The following is a 26,189-nucleotide window of genomic DNA, read 5'->3' as shown; positions in this document are numbered from 1 at the left end:
TGATGGTTCTTTGAAGAACCATACAGAAATCCAAAGCCAGAAGTAGTTCTGCCCTCCAGGACCGGAATTGAATAGCCCTGGTGTAAGGTTTTAAGCCTTATTTGCATATTTTTAGAGTTACCAGTACCACCAATAAGGCCTTCTTTAGAGGGCTGAGTATTACCCTAATACAGTGGCCTGAAACTCAAGGCTTACAGGACACATCAAGCCTGCAAGTCACATTATGCTAGTTTGCAAAGTGATGTGTAAGTCATATTCTAATCCAGCCAGAGAGGGCATATCCAACATTTTAATTCACCCACAACCTGCTTTCAGAATGACGGTCAGGGTTGGGAACACTAAGATATGAGACTAACTTCAACATCCAAACTGGAAGCAAGCCTAATAAGCCTAATAAGTCTAAGTAACAGGTTTGAATAGTTTGTAAAAATTGTATTTATATTTTATTTGCAAGAGATACATTAATTAATCAATGTAGATGCAGAAATGTTGATATTGAAACATTTTACACTAGTTAACACTGGCCATAGCTGTGTGCTATGAAAGGGATACATCTGAAGGATTCCACGTTTCAAGAACCTTTTAGAATTCTGAAGAACCGTAGATGCCACATCAAGAACCCCGAACTTAACTCAAAGGTTATTTTTCGGGCAAGAGTTCTCCCAAGGAACCTGAAGAGATGAGGAAGAACAATTTAAGAACCTTTATTTTTTTCGGTGTGTAAGCAATAGGGTGCCATTTGGGACAACATGGATTCCAGGGCATGACAAAATGTGATCAGCGGTGCGAGCGCTCCTCAGGGACAGCAGGCAGGGCCTTTCCATACAGTCAGTCAGGCATTAGCTTCCAGCCAACCACAGTGACATTATAAAGAAATATATTGAAAGGACTGACTGTCTGCCTCCCACCAGAGCAGAGCAGTGTGTGTGCTTGCGTGCATGCGTGTGTGTGCGTGTGTTGAGAAGCTGAAGACTGGAGGTATTAGAAGGCTCTGAGAAGCAACCCCGGAGACCACATGGTATTTCCAACCACACTGCTGAGTCCTATAGCAAATCAATAGCTCCCAGTCCCCCACGCTCCCTCACCATGGTCAATTAAGGAAATTCATAAAGTCAAGCGTGTGAGGACTTGGGAAAGAGAAGGAGGGAAATAGAAGAGAGGAAGTAAAAGAGAAAAAAATACTTTTAGCTAAAAATGTATTTGAACCAGAGCTATCCACGTGAGAGTTATACTAAGAGAGAGAATGTGAGTGGGCTGTGGGTTTGGGTACTCTATGGTTCCGTCCCAAATGGCACCCTATTTCCTACATAGTGCACTACTTTTGAAAAGAGCCCTATTGGTTGACTATGGGAGCTCGTCAAAGGGAACGCACTATATTTGAGACAGGCCGTCACTCTCACCTGCTTCGTCGGCCCAGAGAGAGCCTGTTGTGACCTATGGGTTCTTATTCCCCCTGCTGAGGCATGCAAAGGACACATTCAAAGTGACTAGCATCGCAAGCGTCTGGAAATCCCCCACGATAATGCATATCAGCTGAAGCACATGCAGCAGGCATAGAGGAGAGGAGCTTTGGCATGGGGTATAATAAACTGCAAGGCATGGGGGAAAAGAGAAAGGAGGACCTAACCCCTCAGCTTTTCCCATTTGCGTTTTGCCTCATAAGGGGAAAGCAGGGTTGAAAGCAGGTAGAGAGGGAGGGCAGGGAGAGAGGCCTTGGCATGGATGGCTAAAAGGATAGAGAGAAGACAGGTAGGGTAATGGATGGGCTAGACACACACAAACTCTCACCCACACACACAGCTCCTCTCTTAACTGTCCTGCTGACGCTGCTCTGACAGGATGTTTCTACCTCTCCTTCACTCCCTCCATCTCTCTCTTTCTCTATCCTCTCGCGCTCTCCCTACCAGTCCCTGACCCACCCTCTCCCCCTTTCAACAATTATCTCTACCTCTTTCTCCATCGCTCTCTTTCTCCATCTCTCTCCCTCCATCTCTCTCTCTGCCTAACCTACCCTGGCCCTCCCTCTCTCTCCACCTGAGCCTCTCCCGCCATCTCTCCCCCTCTCAATGTGTCTCGACCAGTCTGTCTCTCCCTCTTTCTCTAGCTCAATCTCTCCCCACTTTCTGCATGCAGTTCAAAGTTCTTAATTCAGCAGAATGGCCAGAGATGTTTTTCTTTATGCCCTGTGAGAAAAGCAGAGCTGCCATCCAGCGTTCTGCATCTCTCTATCTGAGCTGAGCATGTGTGTGTGTCCCTAATGGCACCCTATTCCCTATATAGTGCACTACTTTTGACCAGTAAAAGTATGGGTCCTGGTCAAAAGTTGTGCACTAGGATGTCATTTGGGACGTAGTCTGTGTGTGATAGTGACGGTGGTGCTGCTAGTTCCCAATGTGCCCACTGATAACCCAGCGCCCAGACCCCAGCGGTACCACATCATCGGCCTGGATAGCACCCAGACAGGAATAATGAGCGTAGAATAAGAAGTCATGCCCTTCTTCATCTCTCCATCTTGTTCCATTTTCTCCCCCCATGTTTGTCTAACCATGCCTTCATATATATATATATATATATATATATATATATATATATATTATATATATATATATAGAGAGAGAGAGAGAGAGAGAGAGAGAGAGAGAGAGAGAGAGAGAAAATGGGCGAGAGTCTGTGTGTGGCACTGTATGCTCTGTGATTTCATTGTGTGGTTTGCAAACAACCATTTTGCTTAGTATCTTTACAATGATCTGAAGGTAATAAACTCAGATTGACATTGCTCAGGGTCTCCATTGACAGCCTGCTTGCTCTGATAACATAGTGTGACCAAACAGATTCAAGAGATACAAGCTGAGCATGTAGACCTATTAGTCTATTAAAGGTTTATTCAGTTTAGTATACATACAGTACCAGTCAAAAGAACTCATGCAAGGGTTTTCTTTATTCTTACTATTTTCTACAATGTATTATACTAGTGAAGACATCAAAACTATGAAATAACACATATGGAATCAAATGATAGTCCCACTAAGCGCAAACCCGATGTACATGTAGCCCTTTGTAGCTGTGTCAATGTGTGGATGGAGAAGTAGACTCATTATGTCGAGTCATATTCCTTTAAAGGGGCAATCTGCCCTTCAAGCGGCAAATCTGACCACGACTCCATTTTGCTCCTCCCTTCCTATGGGCAGAAACTCAAACAGGATGTACCCGTGCTAAGGACTATTCAACGCTGGTCTGACCAATCGGAATCTACGCTTCAAGATTGTTTTGATCACGCAGACTGGGACAAGTTCCAGGTAGCCTCAGAGAATAATTTTGACATATATGTTGATTTGGTGAGTGAGTTTATCAGTAAGTGTATAGGAGATGTTGAACCTACTGTGACTATTAAAACCTACCCTAACAGAAACCGTGGCTAGAACTGAAAGTGCGAACCACCGCATTTAACCATGGAAAGGTGACTGGGAATATGGCCAAATACAAAGAGTGTAGTTATTCCCTCTGCAAGTCAATCAAACAAGCAACATGTCAGTACAGAGACAAAGTGGAGTCGCAATTCAACGGCTCAGACATGAGACATGAGACCAGAGTCTACAGACAATCATGGACTACAAAAGGAAAAACAGTCACGTCACGGACACCGACGTCTTGCTTCCAGACAAACTAAACACCTTCTTTGCCCGCTTTGAGGATAATACAGTGCCACCGACGCGGACCGCTACCAAGGACTGTGGGCTCTCCTTCTCCGTGGTCGCCATGAGTAAGACATTTAAACGTGTTAACCCTCGCAAGGCTCCCGGCCCAGACGCCATCTCGATCCATGTCCTCAGAGCATGGGCAGGCCAGCTGGCTGGTGCGTTTACGGACATATTCAATCTCTCCCTATCCCAGTCTGCTGTCCCCACATGCTTCAAGATGGCCACCATTGTTCCTGTACCCAAAAAGGCAAAGGTAACTGAACTAAATGACTATTGCCCTGTAGCACCCACTTCTGTCATCATGAAGTGGTTTGAGACTCTAGTCAAGGATCATAATCACCTCCACCTTACCTGTCACCCTAGACCAACTTCAATTTGCTTACCGCCCCAATAGGTCCACAGACGATGCAATCACCATCACACTGCACAATCCCATCTGGACAAGAGGAATACCTATGTAAGAAGGCTGTTCATTGACTATAGCTCAGCATTCAACACTATAGTACCCTCCAAGCTCATCATGAAGCTTGAGGCCCTGGGTCTCAACCCCGCCCTGTGCAATTGGGTCCTGGACTTCCTGACGGGCAGCCCCTAGGTGGTGAAGGTAGGAAACAACATCTCTACTTCGCTGATCCTCAACACTGGGGCCCCACAAGGGTGCGTGCTAAGCCCCCTCCTGTACTCCCTGTTCACCCATGACTGCATGTCCATGCACGCCTACAACTCAATCATCAAGTTCGCAGACGACACAACAGTAGTAGGCTTGATTACCAACAATGATGAGACAGCCAACAGGGAGGAGGTGAGGGCACTCGGAGTGTGGTGTCAGGAAAACAACATCTCACTCAACGTCAACAAAACAAAGGAGATGATCGTGGACTTCAGGAAACAGCAGAGAGAGCACCTCCCCCCCCCATCCATATTGAGGGGACAGCATGGAGGTGGAAAGCTTTAAAATCCTAGGCGTGCACATCACGGACAAACTGAAATGGTCCACCCACACAGACAGTGTGATGAAGAAGTCTCAACAGCACCTCTTCAACTGCAAGAGGCTGAAGAAATTTGGCTTGTCACCTAAAACCCTCAGAAACTTTCCAGATGCACAATTGAGAGCATCCTGTCAGGCTGTATCACCACCTGGTACAGCAACTGCACTGCCCACAACTGCAAGTATCTCGAGAGGGTGGTGCGGTCTGCACAACACATCACCAGGGGCAAACTACCAGCCCTCCAGGACACCTACAGCCTGTTCACCATCCAGAAGGTGAGGTCAGTACAGATCAAATCATAATCAAATCAAATGTATTTATATAGCCATTCTTACATTAGCTGATATCTCAAATTGCTGTACAGAAACCCAGCCTAAAACCCCAAACAGCAAGCAATGCAGGTGTAGAAGCACAGAGGCTAGGAAAAACTCCCTAGAAAGGCCAAAACCTAGGAAGAAACCTAGAGAGGAACCAGGCTATGAGGGGTGGCCAGTCCTCTTCTGGCTGTGCCGGGTGGAGATTATAACAGAACATGGCGAAGATGTTCAAATGTTCATAAATGACCAGCATGGTCAAATAATAATAATCACAGTTGTCGAGGGTGCAACAAGTCAGCACCTCAAGAGTAAATGTCAGTTGGCTTTTCATAGCCGATCATTGAGAGTATCTCTACCGCTCCTGCTGTCTCTAGAGAGTTGAAAACAGCAGGTCTGGGACAGGTAGCACGTCCGGTGAACAGGTCAGGGTTCCATAGCCGCAGGCAGAACAGTTGAAACTGGAGCAGCAGCACGGCCAGGTGGACTGGGGACAGCAAGGAGTCATCATGTCAGGTAATCCTGAGGCATGGTCCTAGGGCTGAGGTCCTCCGAGATAGAAAGAAAGAAAGAAAGAGAGAAAGAGAGAATTAGAGAGAGCATACTTAAATTCACACAGGACACTGGATAAGACAGGAGAAATACTCCAGATATAGAGTAACAGACTGACCCTAGCCCCCCGACACATAAACTACTGCAGCATAAATACTGGAGGCTGAGACAGGAGGGGTCAGGAGACACTGGCCCCATCCGACGATACCCACTTTGCCAAAGCACAGCCCCCACGCCACTAGAGGGATATCTTCAACCACCAACTTACCATCCTGAGACATGGCCGAGTATAGCCCACAAAGATCTCCGCCACGGCACAACCCAAGGGGGGGGGGCCAACCCAGACAGGAAGACCACGTCAGTGACTCAACCCACTCAAGTGACGCACCCCTCCTAGGGACGGCATGGAAGAACACAATAAGCCAGTGACTCAGCCCCTGTAATAGGGTTAGAGGCAGAGAATCCCAGGGGAGAGAGGGGAACTGGCCAGGCAGAGACAGCAAGGAGCGGTTCGTTGCTCCAGAGCCTTTCCGTTCACCTTCACACTCCTGGGCCAGACTACACTCAATCATAGAACCCACTGAAGAGATGAGTCTTCAGTAAAGACTTAAAGGTTGAGACCGAGTCTGCATCTCTCACATGGGTAAGCAGACTATTCCATAAAAATTGAGCTCTATAGGAGAAAGCCCTGCCTTCAGCTGTTTGCATAGAAATTCTAGGGACAATTAGGAGGCCTGCGTCTTGTGACCGTAGCGTACGTGTAGGTATGTACGGCAGGACCAAATCGGAAAGATAGGTAGGAGCAAGCCCATGTAATGCTTTGTAGGTTAGCAGTAAAACCTTGAAATCAGCCCTTGCCTTAACAGGAAGCCAGTGTAGGGAGGCTGACACTGGAGTAATATGATCAAATAATTTGGTTCTAGTCAGGATTCTAGCAGCCGTACTTAGCACTAACTGAAGTTTATTTAGTGCGTTATCCGGGTAGCCAGAAAGTAGAGCATTGCAGTAGTCCAACCTAGAAGTAACAAAAGCATGGATACATTTTTCTGCATCATTTGTGGACAAAAAGTTTCAGATTTTTGCAATGTTACGTAGATGGAAAAAAGCTGCCCTTGAAACAGTCTTGATATGTTCTTCAAAAGAGAGATCAGGATCCAGAGTAACGCCGAGGTCCTTCACAGTTTTATTTGAGACGACTGTACAACCATCAAGATTAATTGTCAGATTTAACAGAAGATCTCTTTGTTTCTTTGGACCTAGAACAAGCATCTCTGTGTTGTCCAAGTTTAAAAGTAGAAAGTTTGCAGCCATCCACTTCCTTATGTCTGAAACACAGGCTTCTAGCGAGGGAAATTTTGGGACTTCACCATGTTTCATTGAAATGTACAGCTGTGTGTCATCCGCATAGCAGTGAAATTTAACATTATGTTTTCGAATGACATTCCCAAGAGGTAAAATATATAGTGAAAACAATAGTGGTCCTAAAACGGAACCTTGAGGAACACCGAAATTTACAGTTGATTTGTCAGAGGACAAACCATTCACAGAGACAAACTGATATCTTTCCGACAGATAAGATCTAAACCAGGCCAGAACTTGTCCGTGTAGAGCAATTTGGGTTTCCAATCTCTCCAAAAGAATGTGGTGATCGATGGTATCAAAAGCAGCACTAAGATCTAGGAGCACGAGGACAGATGCAGAGCCTCAGTCTGACATCATTAAAATGCCATGAGGCGTGGATGCAAATCCATAGACGAAATGTTCAAAAGTTCCATTACCGTTTGTAGAAACATGTCAAACGATGTTTACAATCAATCCTTTAGGGTATTTTTTACGTAAAATTGCGATAATTTTACAACCGGGCAATCGGTATTCATCCCAGAAGAAAAAGAACGAACAGCGAACTCGCGTGCATGCGCATCACGCGACACCTGTCCTCAGACTAGCCACTGATTGACTGAGCCACAATTTTCTGCCCAGTAACAGGTGATGGATGAAACCAGTTCCTAAAGATTGTTGACAGCCAATGGAAGCCTTAGGAGGTGCAACGTAAATCCTATGTCACTGTAGCTTCTCAAGGGATTCAAAAGAAAAACTACATTTCTAATTTCTCCCACTTCCTGATTACATTTTTCTCAGGTTTTTGCCTGCCATATGAGTTCTGTTATACTCACAGACACCATTCAAACATTTTTAGAAACTTCAGAGGGTTTTCTATCCAAATCTACTAATAATATGCATATTCTATTGTCTGGGCCAGAGTAGTAACCTGTTTAAATTGGGTACGTTTTTCATCCGGCCGTGAAAATACTGCCCCCTAGCCCCAAGAGGTTTTAAAAGGTCATTACCACCTTCACAGGTGCAGTCTCAGTGCTATGATGGGGTCTAAAACCAGACTGAAGCGTTTCGTATACATTGTTTGTCTTCAGGAAGGCAGTGAGTTGCTGCGCAACAGCTTTTTCAATTTTTTTTGAGCGGAATGGAAGATTCGATATAGGCCGATAGTTTTTTATATTTTCTGGGTCAAGGTTTGGCTTTTTCAAGAGAGGCTTTATTACTGCCACTTTTAGTGAGTTTGGTACACATCCGGTGGATAGAGAGCCGTTTATTATGTTCAACATAGGAGGGCCAAGCACAGGAAGCAGCTCTTTCAGTAGTTTAGTTGGAATAGGGTCCAGTATGCAGCTTGAAGGTTTAGAGGCCATGATTATTTTCATCATTGTGTCAAGAGATATAGTACTAAAACACTTTAGTGTCTCCCTTGATCCTAGGTCCTGGCAGAGTTGTGCAGACTCAGGACAACTGAGCTTTGGAGGAATACGCAGATTTAAAGAGGAGTCCGTAATTTGCTTTCTAATGATCATGATCTTTTCCTCAAAGAAGTTCATGAATTTATTACTGCTGAAGTGAAAGCCATCCTCTCTTGGGGAATGCTGCTTTTTAGTTAGCTTTGCGACAGTATCAAAAATAAATTTCGGATTGTTCTTATTTTCCTCATTAAGATGGAAAAATAGGATGATCGAGCAGCAGTGAGGGCTCTTCGATACTGCACGGTACTGTCTTTCCAAGCTAGTCGGAAGACTTCCAGTTTGGTGTGGCGCCATTTCCGTTCCAATTTTCTGGAAGATGTACCAAAGATGGGACCGAGAGACTGAAAAACAGCTTCTATCTCAAGGACGTCAGACTGTTAAACAGCCATCACTAACACAGAGAGGCTGCTGCCTACATACAGACTTGAAATCATTGGCCACTTTAATAAATGGATCACTAGTCACTTTAATAACGCCACTTTATTAATGTTTACATATCTTTCATTACTCATGTCATATGTATATACTGTTTTTTTATACCATCTATTGCATCTTGCCTATGGCACTCTGTCATTGATCATCCATATATTTATATGTATATATTCTTATTCCATTCCTTTATTTAGATTTGTGTGTATTAGGTAGTTGTTGTGGAATTGTTAGATTACATGTTAGATATTGCTGCACTGTCAGAACCAGAAGAACAAGCATTTTGCAACACATGCAATAACATTTGCAAACCATGTGTATGTGACCAATAACATTTGATTTGATTTGAAAATATACAGATCACAATTTCCAATTGGCTATACTTAAACTCTTTAACGTCATCCTCAGATCTGGCATCTTCCCCAATATTTGGAACTAAGGACTGATCACCCAAATCCACAAAATGCCTCAATTTTGACCCCAATAACTACCATGGGATGGTGCGTCAACAGTAACTTTGGGACAATCCTCTGCATTATCATTAACAGCAGACCAAAATACTGTACAAAAGACCATGTATTCACCCTGCACACCTTAATTGACAAAAAAAAGTTGTTGTCACATGCTTTGTTGATTTCAAAAAAGCTTTTGATTATATTTGGCATGAGGGTCTATTATACAAATTGATGGAAAGTGGTGTTGAGGGAAAAAACATATGACATTATAAAATCCATGTACACAAACAACAAGTGTGCAGTTAAAATTGACAAAAAACACACACCATTCTTTCCACAGGATCAGGGGGTGAGACAGGCATGCAGCTTGAGCCACACCCTCTTCAATATATATATCAACGAATTGGTCAGGGCACTAGAATGGTCTGCAGCACCCGGCCTCACCCTAATAGAATTTGAAGTCAAATGTCTAGTGTTTGCTGATTATCTGGTCCTTCTGTCCCCAACCAATGATGGCCTACAGCAGCACCTAGATCTTCAGTACAGATTCTGTCAGACCTGGGTCCTGACAGTGAATTTCAGAAAGTCAAAAATAATGGTGTTCCAAAAAAGGTACAGTTGCCAGGACCACAAATTACCATTCTTGTCCCACTTTAAATGATGTGGAGCTTATAAAGCCCACATAAACACTACATAAATGTGTTGCAAATCATCTATAACCATATGTTATACTCTGTAAAGGGTTCATAAATGTAGCATAACTGTGACATAACCACCAATGTCAAACTTGACATAACCCACTAGGTCAAATATGACAAAACCTGTGCTTTATAAAGGGTGGCGTGCCGGGACCACCCATACGTTAAAGAAAAGATGCACGTATGACTAAGTCACTTTGTATTAAAGTGTCTGCTAAATTGTATATATTACTCAAAAATATTTATAGGATGGCCCAACCTCTTTCCCTCTTGGGTGCATTGCCAATATTGGACCTGACCTCAACTTTACCCCGCTCTGAAGTGCAGTCATTTCAGCAAAAAACACTGGTAGGACCTTTTTGAAATCTGTTTTTATTTTTGGCCTAATTCAGTTTTTTTTCTCCAAAATTCAGTTTTCTCTGTTTTGTTTTTCTAGGTTTCCGATCCCCCCCCCCCCCCGAATTCTGGTTTTCCCCCAGTTTTTTCACACTTTTTTAACAGAAAAACAGCAACATTCGATTTTCTGTGTTTACAAAAATGCTTAAACCATATCAGGGAATGACTTTTCAGTTATGGGAAAAATCTTAGAAACTTATTGTAGTTGCCCCGCACAGTTTTTTGGATAGTGGTGTTTCTGTATCACAGTAAGCGCACATGCGCACATGAGTTCGCAAATCAAATGCCCGCTTGTGGTGCCACTGGACAGCAAAAAAACAAGCAAGTTAACCTTTATTTATTTCTAATTTAAATGAATTTGTAGTAGTCTAGTGTTGACTTAGATTACATAGTTATTTCAATTGTTATTTCAAATAATTTCACAACAATTGCTAGCTAGCTAATAACATTTTGCTAGCTAGCAGGGTCAGCTAAATAAAAATTCCCCTAGATACAGCCACGTCTCATAGTCACATCATGAGATTTGTGACCCATTGCCACAAAAAAAGGGCAATCAGTGAAGAACTAACACAATTGTAAATACAACCCATATGTATTTATTTAAGTATTTGCACATAGTTACAACACTGTATATAGACATAAATTACATTTGAAATGTCTTTATTATTTTTGTAATGTTTACTTTTATTGTTTATTGAATTTTTGCTTTGGTAATGTAAAGATATGTTTCCCATGCCAATAAAGCTCCTTGAATTGAATTGACAGACAGACAGACAGACAGACAGACAGACAGACAGACAGACAGACAGACAGACAGACAGACAGACAGACAGACAGACAGACAGACAGACAGACAGACAGACAGACAGACAGACAGACAGAGTGTGAGGGAGAGAGAAATAAAGAGTCAGAGAGAGGGGGGGTGAAAGGAGGAAAGCATATGTTGCTGAGAAGAAGGGAGACAGGATAGGAGGAGAAGAAAGTTATGGCTTAGCTCCTACAGACAGGGATTGTTGCACCAAATATCATAGTAGTTAACTGTTCCAAGTATTCCCAGTATTAACATCCTGACTGTGTGTTCTATGTTCCAGATACTGGCTGGACCTGGGCCCCAATGGCAGACTGACAGCCCGTGCTGCTACTGCGGACCTACACTCAGACCTGGAGGAGTGACCCAATGACTAAACTTCTGACTAAAGTCCACTGACCACTTCACACTAACACCCAGAGGGAGTAGAACATCTGGCTGAACCAAGCTGTATTTTGAGCTTTGTAGCTACTGGCCTGGCCATGTTGAGAGGAAGAACTGTACTTCTCCTGCTGGTCCTCTGGGCATACCTGTGTTCCCATGGGGATGGACTGCGAGCCCTGAGGAGGACTACAGGGGGGAGGCGGGGGGACGCAGGGGTGGGGTTGACGCTGATGGGACAGGACGCTAATGGAGTGCCTCTGAGACGCTCCAAACGAGGATGGATGTGGAACCAGTTCTTCCTGCTGGAAGAGTACACAGGGTTGGATCACCAGTATGTTGGCAAGGTACGGCGTGATGTTAATTATCTCCTTTCATTATTGTTATCATCTCATTGTCTGAGTTCGACAGGATGAAAGGTGGGGACTTATATTATTATTCTGATATTGGTTGATTGAATAAGACATTTCAGTCATAGCCAGCATTCCAGCCATAACTAATAATTTTGAAATAGGATACACACCATATATTATAATTCTCAGATGGCCTAAAATGTACTTTGATTGAGATACAATACTTTCACTAGTAAAGCAGACTCCTCCATGTACTTCTCCCTAGATCTGTACCTAGAGGAAACTTCCCCTGAGCACTGCCTCCTAGGCTGACTCGGATGTTGTGTTCTCTGATGTGTTTAGTGCTGACTGTCAGCTATGTGGTAGCTCGGCCGATGTCCACTCCACTCATATCAAAGCATCCTACGGAGGTAGTGGACTAGTTCCCTACTGCCGAACACACAGGCTTCTTACGGCCATTATTTGTCCAACAAAATCAAAACACAATGTCGACCCAGTTACATAACGGAGAGTAGGCCTACAGCAAAGAATATCCAATAAGAAATGCTTTACATAGCTAGATGAGAGAGTTGAGGAAGTCGATATCCCTCTATTTGCAACATCGTACAACATACTGTTATTGAGAGATTGTGAATGTCAAGCATCCCAGCCAAGGTCAGGACAAGTGACGAGGAGTGAAGAGTTTCTTGTGAGGACTGGGATGTGTCCCAAATGGCAGCCTATTCTCTATATATTGCATTACTGGTCAAAAGTAGTGCACTATATAAAGAATAGGGTGCCATTTGGGATGAAACACTGGATGAATAGGGTCTGGTTGCTTTGCATTCCTGTGGTGCAGTCGGTCTCTCCGTCCACCCAGAGGATAGAGCCATCCAACCCAAATAAGATTCCACAACATAACATCGTCCCCAAGCGAGGCTTGACTTTCAGCCTTGCTTCTAAAACGATTACAGAGCTTGTGAAGGAACGAAGCGGAGGAGGAGGGAAGAACAAATATGAGAACAAAAAAAGACAGATAGTGAGCAGAAGAAAAAAAAGTAAAGAAAATACAAGACGGTTGAGATCTAAAGTCAACCACTGGAGCATAATCAAACCACTTTATCTCCTTTGAGCATTGATTGATGTTTCGGCTCGTCCTTTAGCGTGTAAAGGGCTAATAGACTGTGAGGGTATATGGATTATCAGAACATGGTTAGCACACACGCAAGTGCACACACACACACACACACACACACACACACACACACACACACACACACACACACACACACACACACATGAAATACGCACACACTAGAGACGTGCAGACTCACAACCCTTGAGCTACGGTGGGGCTGCGTCCTTAAGAGCCTTTCTACTGAAGATAGACACCATTAAGGTATCAAGCCATTGAGGAGTGTTTCACTTAATCAAGCCTCTCTGAGCAATATGTGTTATTTCGCAAGTACACACAGATGCCGGGACATTCTTCTCTATACTCTTAGAAATACAGTTAGGGTACAAAATGTACCCTGGGGTACAACAAATATTAAATACACATAATGTACCTTCAGAGGTACACATAATGATCTCACATGGTGCTGTTTGGTACCTTTTTAGGGTATATGTGCAGACAATTTAGTATAATGGTACATTTTTGTACCCAATATTTTGAATATATAGTGTACACTACATGACCAAAGGTATGTGGACACCTGCTCGTCAAACATCTCATTCCAAAATCATGGGCATTAATATGGAGTTGTTCCCCCCTTTGCTGCTATAATAGCCTCCACTCCTCTGGGAAGGCTTTCCACTAGATGTTGGAACATTGCTGCGGGGACTTGCTTCCAATCAGTCACAACAGCATAGTGAGGTTGGGCACTGATGTTAGGCGAGTAGGCCTGGCTCGAAGTCGGCGTTACAATTCATCTCAAAATTGTTCGATGGGGTTGAGATCAGGGCTCTGTGCAGCCCAGTCTAGTTCTTCCACAACGATCTCAACAAACCATTTCTGAATGGACCTTGCTTAGTGCACGGCGCATTGTCATGCTGAAACAGGAAAGAGACTTCCCCAAACTATTGACATAAAATTGGAAGCACAGAATCGTCTAGAATGTCAATGTATGCTGTAGCATTAAGATTTTCTTTCAATGGAACTTAGGCGCCTAGCCCGAACCATGAAAAACAGCCCCAGATCATTATTCCTCCTCCAAGAAACTTTACAGTTGGCACTATGCATTATGGCAGGTAGCATTCTCCAAAACTCAGATTTGTCCGTCAGACTGCCAGATGGTGAACCGTGATTTATCACTCCAGAGAACGCTTTTCCACTGCTCCAGCCGACGCTTGGCATTGCGCATGGTGATCTTAGGCTTATGTGCGCCTTCTCGGCCATGGAAACCCATTTCATGAAGCTCCCGACAAAGAGTTATTTTGCTGACATTGCTTTCAGAGGCAGTTTGGAACTGTTAAGTGAGTGTTGCAACCGAGGACAGACGATTTTTACATGCTTCGTGCTTCAGCACTCAGCGGTCCAATTCTGTGAGCTTGTGTGGCCTACCACTTCGTGGCTGAGCCGTTGTTTCTCCTAGACGTTTCCACTTCACAATAATTGCACTTACAGTTGACCGGAATAGCTCTAGCAGGGCTGGAATTTGACGAACTGACTTGTTAGAAAGGTGGTATCCTATGACGGTGCCACGTTGAAAGTCACTGTGCTCTTCAGTAAGGTCGTTCTACTGCCAATGTTTATCTATGGAGATTGCATGGCTGTGTGCTCGATTTTATATACCTGTCAGCAACGGGTGTGGCTGAAATAGACGAATCCACATGTATATATAGTGTAAAATCATCACACTCTACGGTGAAGTCACATTTCTGTTTCCCAGGGTACAAATGCATTTTGTGTACCCTCAATACCCACCATAAGGTACAATGATTCATTTGTGCCACTTTTAAGGAACTAACGGCTTTGTCAAAGTAACCACATTTCCATCCACAGTTTTATGCGAATAAAGTCATTCCGTATACAACATTTATCACGACAGCTGTGATGGAAACAAAACGTTTTGGTACAATTTGATAAGTGCTGCAATTTGTTTGTTCGACATGGTGGGATCTTTTTGTGTCTGTCAAATGTATTATACGAGAAATGGCAGTGGAAACGCCTTTATGTGCAAATATTGATATAATAACATAATTTCAAAGTAAACTTGGAGTCACGCGATGATATGGTCTGTTGTCCTGCCACTACAACTCTGTAAACCAGTTGTTGTTCCCTACACTCGCAATAACACCTGCTGACCATGTGTATGTGACCAATACAATTTGATTTGATTTGAAACAATACAGTTTATTAGGCTACAGATTAAATACGTTATTATGAACTTCACAGAATGGTGAAAGTGCACGGTGATGAGCTTGATGCTTCTTTTCAATAACTATTGTGGGTTTATTCTGATTGATGCTTGACTGCCGTTTGACAAATACAAATCTTCTCGCTCTTATCCATAATAATTGTATCATGTACACTAGCCTAGAGTTGAAAATGCAAGAGAAATACAGTAAACTTTAGATTTTTATTCTGTACGGTCGTGGCCAAAAGTTTTGAGAATGACACAAATATTAATTTTCACGAAGTCTGCTGCCTCAGTTTGTATGATGGCAATTTGCATATACTCCAGAATGTTATGAAAAGTGATAAGATGAATTGCAATTAATTGCAAAGTCCCTTTTTTCCATGCAAATGAACTGAATCCCAAAAAAACATTTCCACTGCATTTCAGCTCTGCCACAAAAGGACCAGCTGACATCATGTCAGTGATTCTCTCGTTAACACAAGTGTGAGTGTTGACGAGGACAAGGCTGGAGATCACTCTGTCATGCTGATTGAGTTCAAATAACAGACTGGAAGCTTCAAAAGGAGGGTGGTGCTTGGAATCATTGTTCTTCCTCTGTCAACCATGGTTACCTGCAAGGAAACACGTGCCGTCATCATTGCTTTGCACAAAAAGGGCTTCACAGGCAAGGATATTGCTGCCAGTAAGATTGCACCTAAATCAACCATTTATCGGATCATCAAGAACTTCAAGGAGAGCGGTTCAATTGTTGTGAAGAAGGCTTCAGGGCGCCCAAGAAAGTCCAGCAAGCGCCAGGACTGTCTCCTAAAGTTGATTCAGCTGCGGGATCGGGGCACCACCAGTACAGAGCTTGCTCAGGAATGACAGCAGTCATGTGTGAGTGCATCTGCACGCACAGTGAAGCAAAGACTTTTGGAAGATGGCCTGGTGTCAAGGAGGGCAGCAAAGAAGCCACTTCTCTCCAGGAAAAACATCAGGGACAGACTGATATTCTGCAAAAGGTATATGGATTGGACTGCTGAGGACTGAGGTAAAGTCATTTTCTCTGATGAATCCCCTTTCCGATTGTTTGGGGCATCCGGAAAAAAGCTTGTCCGGAGAAGACAAGGTGAGCACTACCATCAGTCCCTTGTCATGCCAACAGTAAAGCATCCTGAGACCATTCATGTGTGGGATTGCTTCTCAGCCAAGGGAGTGGGCTCACTCACAATTTTGCCTAAGAACAGAGCCATGAATAAAGAATGGTACCAACACATCCTCCTAGAGCAACTCCTCCCAACCATCCAGGAACAGTTTGATGACGGACAATGGCTTTTCCAGCATGATGGAGCACCTAGCCATAAGGCAAAAGTGATAACTAAGTGGCTCAGGGAACAAAACATTGATATTTTGGGTCCATGGCCAGGAAACTCCCCAGACCTTAATCCCATTGAGAACTTGGGGTCAATCCTCAAGAGACAAACAAAAAACCCACAAATTCTGACAAACTCCAATAATGCAAGAATGGGCTGCCATCAGTCAGGATGTGGCCCAGAAGTTAATTGACAGCATGCCAGGGCGGAATGCAGAGGTCTTGAAAAATAAGGGTCAACACTGCAAATATTGACTCTTTGCATGAACTTCATGTAATTGTCAATAAAAGCCTATGACCCTTATGAAATACTTGTAATTATACTTCAGTATTCCATAGTAACATCTGACAAAAAGATCTAAAGACCCTGAAGCAGGAAACTTTGTGGAAATTAATATTTGTGTCATTCTCAAAACTTTTGGCCACGACTGTACATGAAAACTTCAGTGAAAAATAAGATTTTGTGTGCACTACATAATCAGCACTGATTTTCTATCGGCAACAAGTACGTTTGGTGGAAACGACTGGTGGGAAAATGTGCATATTTTCTTTATGAATATTTTGGGAAAAATCGCATGAAAGTCTGTCGCCAATTGGATGGAAACCTAACTTGTGGTGGTACCCTAAAAGGCAAATAGATTTGTACCATAATCATTATCATATTATCCAGCATGCTCTACTAGTTGATTTTTGATATAGTAAACCAGTCAAAGGTTTGGACACACCTACTCATTCAAGGGTTTTTCTTTATTTTTACTATTTTCTACATTGTAGAATAATAGTGAAGACATCAAAACTATGAAATAACACATATGGAAACATGTAGTAACCAAAAAAGTGTTAAACAAATCAAAATATGTTTGAGATTTGAAATTCTTCAAAGTAGCCATCCTTAGCCTTGATGAGAGCTTTGCACACTCTTGGCATTATCTCAACCAGCTTCACCTGGAATGCTTTCCAACATTCTTGAAGGAGTTCCCACATATACTGAGCACTTGTTGGCTGCTTTTCCTTCACTCTGCGGTCCAACTCATCCCAAAACATCTCACTTGGGTTGAGGTCAGGTGATTGTGGAGGCCAGGTCATCTGATGCAGCACTCCATCATGCTCCTTCTTGGTCAAATAGCCCTTACACTGCCTGGAGGTATGTTTTGCGTCATTGTCCTGTTCAAAAACAAATGACAGTCCCACTAAGTGCAAACCAGATGGGATGGTGTATCGTTGCAGAATACAGTGGTAGCCATGCTGGTTAAGCGTGCCTTGAATTCTAAATAAATCACTGACATTGTCACCAGCAAAGCACCCCCACACCATCACACCTCCTCCTCCATGGTTCACGGTAGGAACCATACATGCGGAGATCATCCGTTCAACTACTCTGCATCTCACAAAGACACAATGGTTGGAACCAAAAATCTCAAATCATCAGACCAAAAGGCAGATTTCCACCGATTTAATGTCCATTGCTCGCGTTTCTTTGCCCAAGTAAGTCTCTTTTTCTAATTGGTGTCCTTTAGTAATGATTTCTTTGCAGCAATTCGACCATGAAGGCCTGATTCATGCAGTCTCCTCTGAACAGTTGATGTTGAGATGTGTTTGTTAGTTGAACTCTGTGAAGTTTTTATTTGGGCTGCAATTTATGAGGTGCAGTTAACTTATCCTCTGCAGCAGAGGTAACTCTGGGTCTTCCTTTCCTGTGGCAGTCCTCATGAGAGCCAGTTTCATCATAACGCTTGATAGTTTTTGCGACTGCACTTGAACTTTCAAAGTTCTTAAAATGTTCCACATTGACTGACCTTCATACCTTAAAGTAATGATGGACTGTCATTTCCCTTTGCTTATTTGAGCTGTTTTGCCGTAATATGGACTTGGTCTTTTACCAGATAGGGCTATCTTCTATGTACCACCCCTACCTTGTCACAACACAACTGATTGGCTCAAACACATTAAGGAATTCCACAAATTAACTTTTAATAAGGCACACCTGTTGGTTGAAATGCATTCCAGGTGACTACCTCATGAAGCTTGTTGAGAGAATGGCAAGAGTGTGCAAAGCTGTCATCAAGGCAAAGGGTGGCTACACTGAAGGATCTCTAATGTAAAATATATTTTGATTTGTTTAACACTTTTTTGGTGACTACATGATTCCATATGTGCTATTTCATAGTTTTCATGTCTTCACTATTATTCTACATTTTCAGACCTGTGGGCGCGCTCCACCTCAACCTTCCTATGATCCATCTGTAGCTTTTCGGTGACAATAATTCTCACTTTCTCCTCAGACTCCATACAGGTCTCATGTGGAGACTCTATTATGCTATCCACAGCAATGTCATTCCTCCTGGATTGTCCTTCTCAATTGTCTGTTTTCCCAGTCATCTGTAATAATGATTCACAGACAGTACTGATGTCAACAAGCTTCGTTTGTTGTCATCTCACTGCAAGTCTCTTTCAGGACATCCACCTATCCCTGGGAGAACGGCAAACTGTTATTATGGTCTTGGACCTCTGGTCAGATCGTCCATTCTTTTGTTAGTTGAATCCAACAGTATTTGGAGAAATCTCTTAAAGTTTTTTTCCTTTTGCTTTTACAATTGTTTGTAGACATATGTTTGTTAATTTTAAAGATCATGCACCTGTGATAGCAAAACACTGTACTCTCCATTACTCCAACCTTCTTTAACTTTGGGCGGCATGATGGTAGCAATGTAGGCTAATGCTGGTACTCCACACAATTCCAGCCACCACAGCTTGCAGGGCTAAAGGAAACAGCAACAAACAGCCACAAGGTCAGGACTATCTGCAGTCCCAGCCACGAGGGCTAACCGCATTACCGGCTGTGTTCAAACTGTCAAGGAAGTCTGGGTAGCATTGCCAAGCAGCAGCTCTTCAGACTTTAGCAGTTGGCAGTATGCCGGGACAGATAGTAGAGGTCCCAGCAACTGAGGCTAACAGTGTCGCGGGATCCAAATTAAACAGGTAGACTGGTAAAGAAACACTTTCCCAGAAACTTTCAAAACAACAAACCTGAGCTCTCTCTCGTTCCTCATTGAGCATGCGTTGCACTCTGATGACATATGAGTCTGTGAGGAGGCTTGTGCCAATTGAATGTCAGCATGCATAGTACATCAAGGCCACTACATCTCTAGTTGAGTGATGTTATGATAGGGTAGAAACCAACGTGTTGGTCAGTGTTTCCCAGGGGAATCTAATCACATTTTAATAGTTGTTGCATTTAGACAAATATTTTAGAATAGGCTATCTGATTCAGAACATGCTGTTGCACAAACAACTTGATGATCTGCAACACCTCTGGTAGCAACCTGTATTAGAGTTATCGTTTGCTTTTCTGTAGCTAGTGAATTTAGCTAAATGATATTTAGCTAGCTAGTTAGCGATTAGCATGAGCATTATTTTAGGCACATGTCAGCTTCCTTTGACTAACTAACTCACATTTTGCAGAGAGCAAGATACACAAACTAATAGTATAATAGAGAAATATGTGGATTAATATTTAGACGCAACGTGGAAAGCAGCATCGTTCGTGTCTTGGAAGAATATGTTGTGTGCATGAATTGACAGCATTCTGAGAGAATAAACAGCGTGGAGGGACTGTGTGCAGCCTGCTTTAGTGACAGGGGCAGGATTTAGTGTGTGTGGCCCGGGAACTGTAAGTAAGTAGCCGCGGGAGGCAGTCTGTTTTGTTTGAGCAGTGTAGAGAAGGGTGTTGAGGTGACCAAATTGGTCACACTTTAGACCCCAGAATGCACTACTTTTTACCAGAGCTCTAATGGTCTTTGTGAAAAGTACTGCACTAAATAGGGAATAGGGTGCCATTTGGGACGCAATCGTTGGCTGTTATCTTGGTGTGTGTATGGGCCGGTTGGTTGTTTTTCCTGGAGGAAGAGAAGAGAATCACCGTACACGGAGTCTCATTAGCAGTCGAGCAACATATCGGCCTAAAGAGAGCCTGGGCTGTCACTGGGGAAGAGTTTGTTTGCTTATTTGATTATTTTCCTGCTTTACCAAAGGGCACATTCCTAGTGAAAATGGTTAATGGCCTGTGGTTAAGGAGTATTTGTACTGTACCATCATATCTCATAAAGTATTTACAGACCCTGATAGGCCCCAATGGTTTGCTAGGCCTGGTGGGTATGGTCTCTCCGCGCCTCCCAAGCGAGCAGTTATATTCTATCTATTTTCTCCCCGCGCTCCCCTTTGCTACACTCCCTTCACTGCCTGGCCCTGTTTACCCCACAGTAATGGGCTGGAAATCGGGGAACATTTAAGGAAAAAAGCAAGTGAACAGAGACATAATGCATCCGGCTAGGCTGGTTCCTACTCGGCGTTCCCAAGTCAGTCTAGCTGTGTGTCAGTCAGCGCCTTCCTGATACGTGTTCCAAATGGCACATTATTTCCTACATAATGCACAGCACTACTTTTGATCAGCGCCCTATGGACCCTGGTCAAGAGTAGCGCACCTCAAATGTACTAGGGTGCCATTTGAGAGTCACACATAGGCTATGTGGGGATCTGTGGGGAGCAGCCCCAGTCTCGGAGGCTCCCAGGGTAGTGGTGGTGGGGAAAGTGGGGCCTAGCTCTGCTCTCAGCATCTTTTCATGCTCCCCCATCCCCCGTTGGGCGTTGGAGTTTGTAATATGGCACAGACAGAAACACTTTTTGTACCTGCGCCATGGCAACACCTTGGTCTCTGGCGGAGCACAAATCAAATCAAAGTTTATTGGTGGCATTCACAGATTTGCTGATGTTATTGCAGGAGCAGCGAAATTCTTGTGTGTTTAATAATACACAACAATATGCACATTCTCCAAAAAGTTAAAATAAAGAAATTAACAAGTATCAGAACGAACAATATAAGAGTCCGGAATATAAATATATATATAAATATATATAAATATATATATATATATATGTATATACAGTACCAGTCAAAAGTTTGGACACACCTACTCATTCAAGGATTTTTCTTTATTTTGACTGTTTTCTACATTGTAGAATAATAGTGAAGACATCAAAACTAAGAAATAACATGTTGTAACCAAAAAAGTATTCAATGAATCAAACTATATTTTATATTTGAGAATCTTCAATGTAGCCACCTTTGCCTTGATGACAGCTTTGCACACTATTGGCATTCTCTCAACCAGCTTCAAGAAATAGTGACCTAGAATGCATTTCAATTAACAGGTGTGCCTTGTTAAAAGTTCATTTGTGGAATGCGTTTGAGCCAATCAATTGTGTTGTGACAAGGTAGGGGTGCTGTACAGAAAATAGCCCTATTTGGTATTAGACCATGTCCATATTAAATAAGCAAAGAGAAACAACATTCCATCATTATTTTAAGGCATGAAGGTCAGTCAACACGGAAAATGTCAAGAACTTCAAAAGTTCCCTCAAATTCAGTTGCAAAAATCATCAAGCTCTATGATGAAACTGAACTCATGAGGACCGCCAGAGGATAAGATCTTTAGAGTTAACTCTTAACTCAGAAATTGCAGCCCAAGTAAATGCTTCACAGAGTTCAAGTAACAGACACATCTCAACATCAACTTTTCAGAGGAGACTGCGTGAATCAGGCCTTCATGGTCGATTTGCTGCAAAGAAACCACTTTAAAAGACACCAATAAGAAGAAACACGAGCCGAGAAACACTAGCAATGGACATTAGACCGGTGGAAATTTGTCCTTTGGTCTGATGACTCCAAATTTGACCGTGTCTTTGTGAGACGCAGAGTAGGTGAAAGGAAGATCTCCACATGTGCGGTTCCCAACATGAAGCATGGAGGAGGAGGTGTGATTGTGTGGGGGTGGGTGCTTTGCTGGTGACACTGTCGGTGATTTATTTAGAATTCAATGCTGTGTTAGCATGGCTAACACAGCATTCTGCAGTGAAACGCCATCCCATCTGGTTTGCGCTTAGTGGGACTATCTTTTGTTTTCAACAAGACAATGACCGAGTTTTGATGACTTCACTAATATTCTACAATGTAGAAAATAGTACAAAAAATCAAGAAAAACCCTTGAATGAGTAGGTGTGTCCAATCTTTTGACTGGTACTGTATATATAAATGTTTCTTACAGTTTTTGTCGTTTTTGTTCTGAACCCACTGCCCGCAAGTTGTTATGACGTCATCAAGTTCACCACCCCCATCCCGACCCAGTCCGTTGTTTGGTTGTACCTGTTTATCTGCCTTTTACAGAGCTCATAAGGTCTCCCAGTCTGCCATGTACGGAGATTAAGTGCCCGGTATCCAAACATGAGATGCGTTGACTTGTCGGGTGAGTGTAGCAAGCTACCTGGTTTAAATATCAACAGTACACTCAAAAAAAATGCTAGGTTAAAAACACCCCAGAACTGGGTAAATAGAGGAAAGAACATACGTTGGGTTATTTTTGACCCAGCCAGTTGGCGTTGCTTTCAGATAGTTATTTTTGGACACCAATGAGAGTAAATGTCATTCAGTTTTTTTTTTAATTATATGTATATTTTTTTTCACCTTTATTTAACCAGGTAGGCCAGTTGAGAACAAGTTCTAATTTACAACTGTGACCTGGCCAAGATAAAGCAAAGCAGTGCGACACAAACAACACCGAGTTACACATGGGATAAACAAAACGTACAGTCAATAACACAATAGAAAAGTCTATATACAGTGTGTGAAAATGTAGTAAGATTAGAGAGGTAAGGCAATAAATAGGCCATAGTGGCAAAATAATTACAATTTAGCAATTAAACACTGGAGTGATAGAAGGGCAGAAGATGAATGTGCAAGTAGAGATACTGGGGTGAAAACGACCAAAAAAATCAATATGGGGATGAGGTAGTTGGGTGGGCTATTTACAGATGGGCTGTGTACAGGTGCAATGATTGGTAAGCTGCTCTGACAGCTGATGCTTAAAGTTAGTGAGGGAGATATAAGTCTCCAACTTCAATTATTTTTGCAATTCGTTCCAGTCATTGGCAGCAGAGAACTAGAAGGAAAGGCGGCCAAAGGAGGAGTTGGCTTTGGGGATGACCAGTGAAATATACCTGCTTGATCACGTGCTACGGGTAGCGTTCAGAAAAGCTAGCAGGCCAGGGCTAAGTAGATGGTTCTTCGGCGACATCGTAACAGAATAGCCTGTTAAGACCACATCGAGCGATCACGTCTGCAGTCCAGTTGTGATGGATCGGCGGGGCTCCGTGTCGACAATAAAGGGTCCAGGGCAATTGGCAAAGGAGGTATTGCAGCCCTAGAATTAGCTGGTATATGTGCCTAGCTCAAGGCTAGCTGGTGCTTGCTTCAGGACAGAGGCGTTAGCTAACAGTAGCCACTCGTTTGCAGCTAGCTAGCTGCGATGATCCGGGGTAATGATCCAGAGTGGCAGGAATCCGGTAATGTGGTAGAGAGAAGCAGTCCGATATGCTCTGGCTTGATATCGCGCTGTTCAGACTTGCAGGTGTTGTCCGAGCTAAGGCTGGCTGGTGACCGAGAAAAAGGTGAAGACCGCTAGCCGTGGCTAACAAAGACTAGTAGCTAGTTAGCTGGCTGACGCCTGATGGAAGTTCCAGTTATAAGGAATAGAAATAGCAGATCTGTACCACATTGGGTGAGGCGGGTTGCAGGAAAGTATATTTAGTTCGTAGATAGAAAGTGAGATTAAGATATATATGAAAAAGGCTGGCTATTTACACGGGATAAGACACGGGATCAGACAAAGACAAACACACATGTCCTACTGCTACGCCATGTTGGAGAGCAAAAATGTTCTGTTGTATTGTTAACACATGTTAAGGTTGAGCACTGACACTTTTGTACTTAAAGAGATTCTCCATTAGTTTGTATAGTTCTGTAGCGCTCACGAGCCAAAAGTGGTACACGAAAATTGCGTACTACGTCATATACAGTGGTTCCTCCTATAAAAGTTGTGCCATACTGCGGCACACCCTGCATGCTGTTGCAGCATTCTGTGGCATGTAATTTAATTCTCAGCCATTTCTTCTGTTACTGCAAGTAATTGCTAGTTTGACCACCAGAGGGCATCTTTGAGAAGCATTTGATTGTATTCCGTATTGGCATTACCAGAGAATTTAAAACCTTTTTTTGTAATAACATAGTATATGGGATTGATTTTAAGAAATTTGGCTTAATTAATTTGATTAATATTACGGTGTTTCCATTCAGAGAAAAATTGTCCGTTTGTAAATTCAGACCGTTTCACTCTCGGAGCGCACACTGGACATTCGGCCCGAGGAGTAGGCTTGATTTGAGCGCTCTGGCCTTACAACGGCAGTCAAGCGTTTTAATTTTACATTTACATTTTTTACATTTAAGTCATTTAGCAGACGCTCTTATCCAGAGACACAAAAGAGACTACTCTGACCATTTTACTTGCCCTAGCAGAGCTGGTAAGTCAGTTTTCATGTTAACCAGAGCGTTGGTGACTGTAAATATGCTGCTGGAAACAATTTAATTATGCTTTTTATCCGACGTTTACTGACACCGGCCATATTCAACGGGTGTTGAGCGCTCGTAAAGTAATTATTCTGCGTTCTGGTACACTCAGACGAGAGTGCTCTGAAACCCATGTAGATAGTAGGCTGGACAAATACAATTTTTAACAATGTTCTTTTATGATAAAAACTAGTTCATTGCATCTGCCATGGAGCTGTTTCATAATATGACCATATTTCCCAGCTGCTTACCGTCATTTTAAAGTAATCGCGAAAAAACAGGCCTTATTTTAGTGCATTTTTCACCCTGCCAACTCCTATTAGTTCTATTGAGCACCGTGGCACCAGCTCACCTTCCGAACGTTCTATTCCCAGCTCATTGTTCAACGTCTGTCACATCCTGACCAGCAGAGGGAGTAGTTGTTCAGTATTTTGGTCAGGACGTGGCAGAGGGATGTTTGTTTTGTATGGTGGGGGTTTTGTGTGTATTGTAGAGGGGTGTTTGATTTATGTGTTCCTGGGTTTTGGGTGTATGTTCTAGGTTAGTATGTTCTAGGTTGTATTTCTGGATTCTGTCTAGTTTAGGTTTTCTATGTTTAGGTTTGGGTGCTGGACTCTCAATTGGAGGCAGGTGTTTCTCGTTGCCTCTGATTGAGAGTCCTATATATGGGTAATTGTTTGGTGTAGTGTTTGTGGGAGATTGTTTCTTGTTTTGCCTGTGTGAGCCTGACAAGACTGTTTTGTTGTTCTTCGTTCTTTTGTTATTTTTGGTGTTCACCTTTATTTAAAAATAAAATACAAGATGAGCATCCACATTCCTGCTGCGTTTTGATCCTCCATTCCCGACGACAACCGTTACAACGTCACAATGCCTGCTTCGCTGGCAATGAGACCTGCTCACGTTGGTTTATAGTTAAAATGTAAACAACAAAAATAATATTGGAACTCTGCATTGTTTCCTATGGGGGAAATATAGGCATGTCTGTCTAGTTAGCGGGGTGCGCGCAAATAGCGTTTCAATCGGTGGTGTCACTCGCTCAGACCTTGAAGTAGTTGTTCCCCTTGCTCTGCAAGGGCTGCTGCTTTTGTGGAGCGATGGGTAAGAATGCTTCGAGGGTGGCTGTTATCTATGTGTGCAGAGGGTCCCTGGTTCAAGCCTT

General features: G+C 43.0%; 1 protein-coding gene across 1 annotated transcript in view; it reads left to right on the top strand.

The window, feature by feature from the left end:
- The window catches only part of LOC115195866 (cadherin-6-like), a 97,627-nt gene that overhangs the window by 38,429 nt on the left and 33,009 nt on the right, over positions 1-26,189 (top strand). Inside the window, exon 2 of the mRNA XM_029756183.1 lies at positions 11,433-11,877. Coding sequence (XP_029612043.1) covers positions 11,632-11,877 — 246 coding nt within the window. The 5' untranslated portion in view covers positions 11,433-11,631. The remainder of the gene's footprint in view (positions 1-11,432; positions 11,878-26,189) is intronic.

The sequence above is a fragment of the Salmo trutta genome, chromosome 6, assembly GCF_901001165.1.
Source record: "Salmo trutta chromosome 6, fSalTru1.1, whole genome shotgun sequence".
Classification (NCBI taxonomy): Eukaryota; Metazoa; Chordata; class Actinopteri; order Salmoniformes; family Salmonidae; genus Salmo; species Salmo trutta.
Note: the sequence above shows the minus strand (reverse complement) of the source record. Positions and strands in the feature narration are given on the sequence as shown.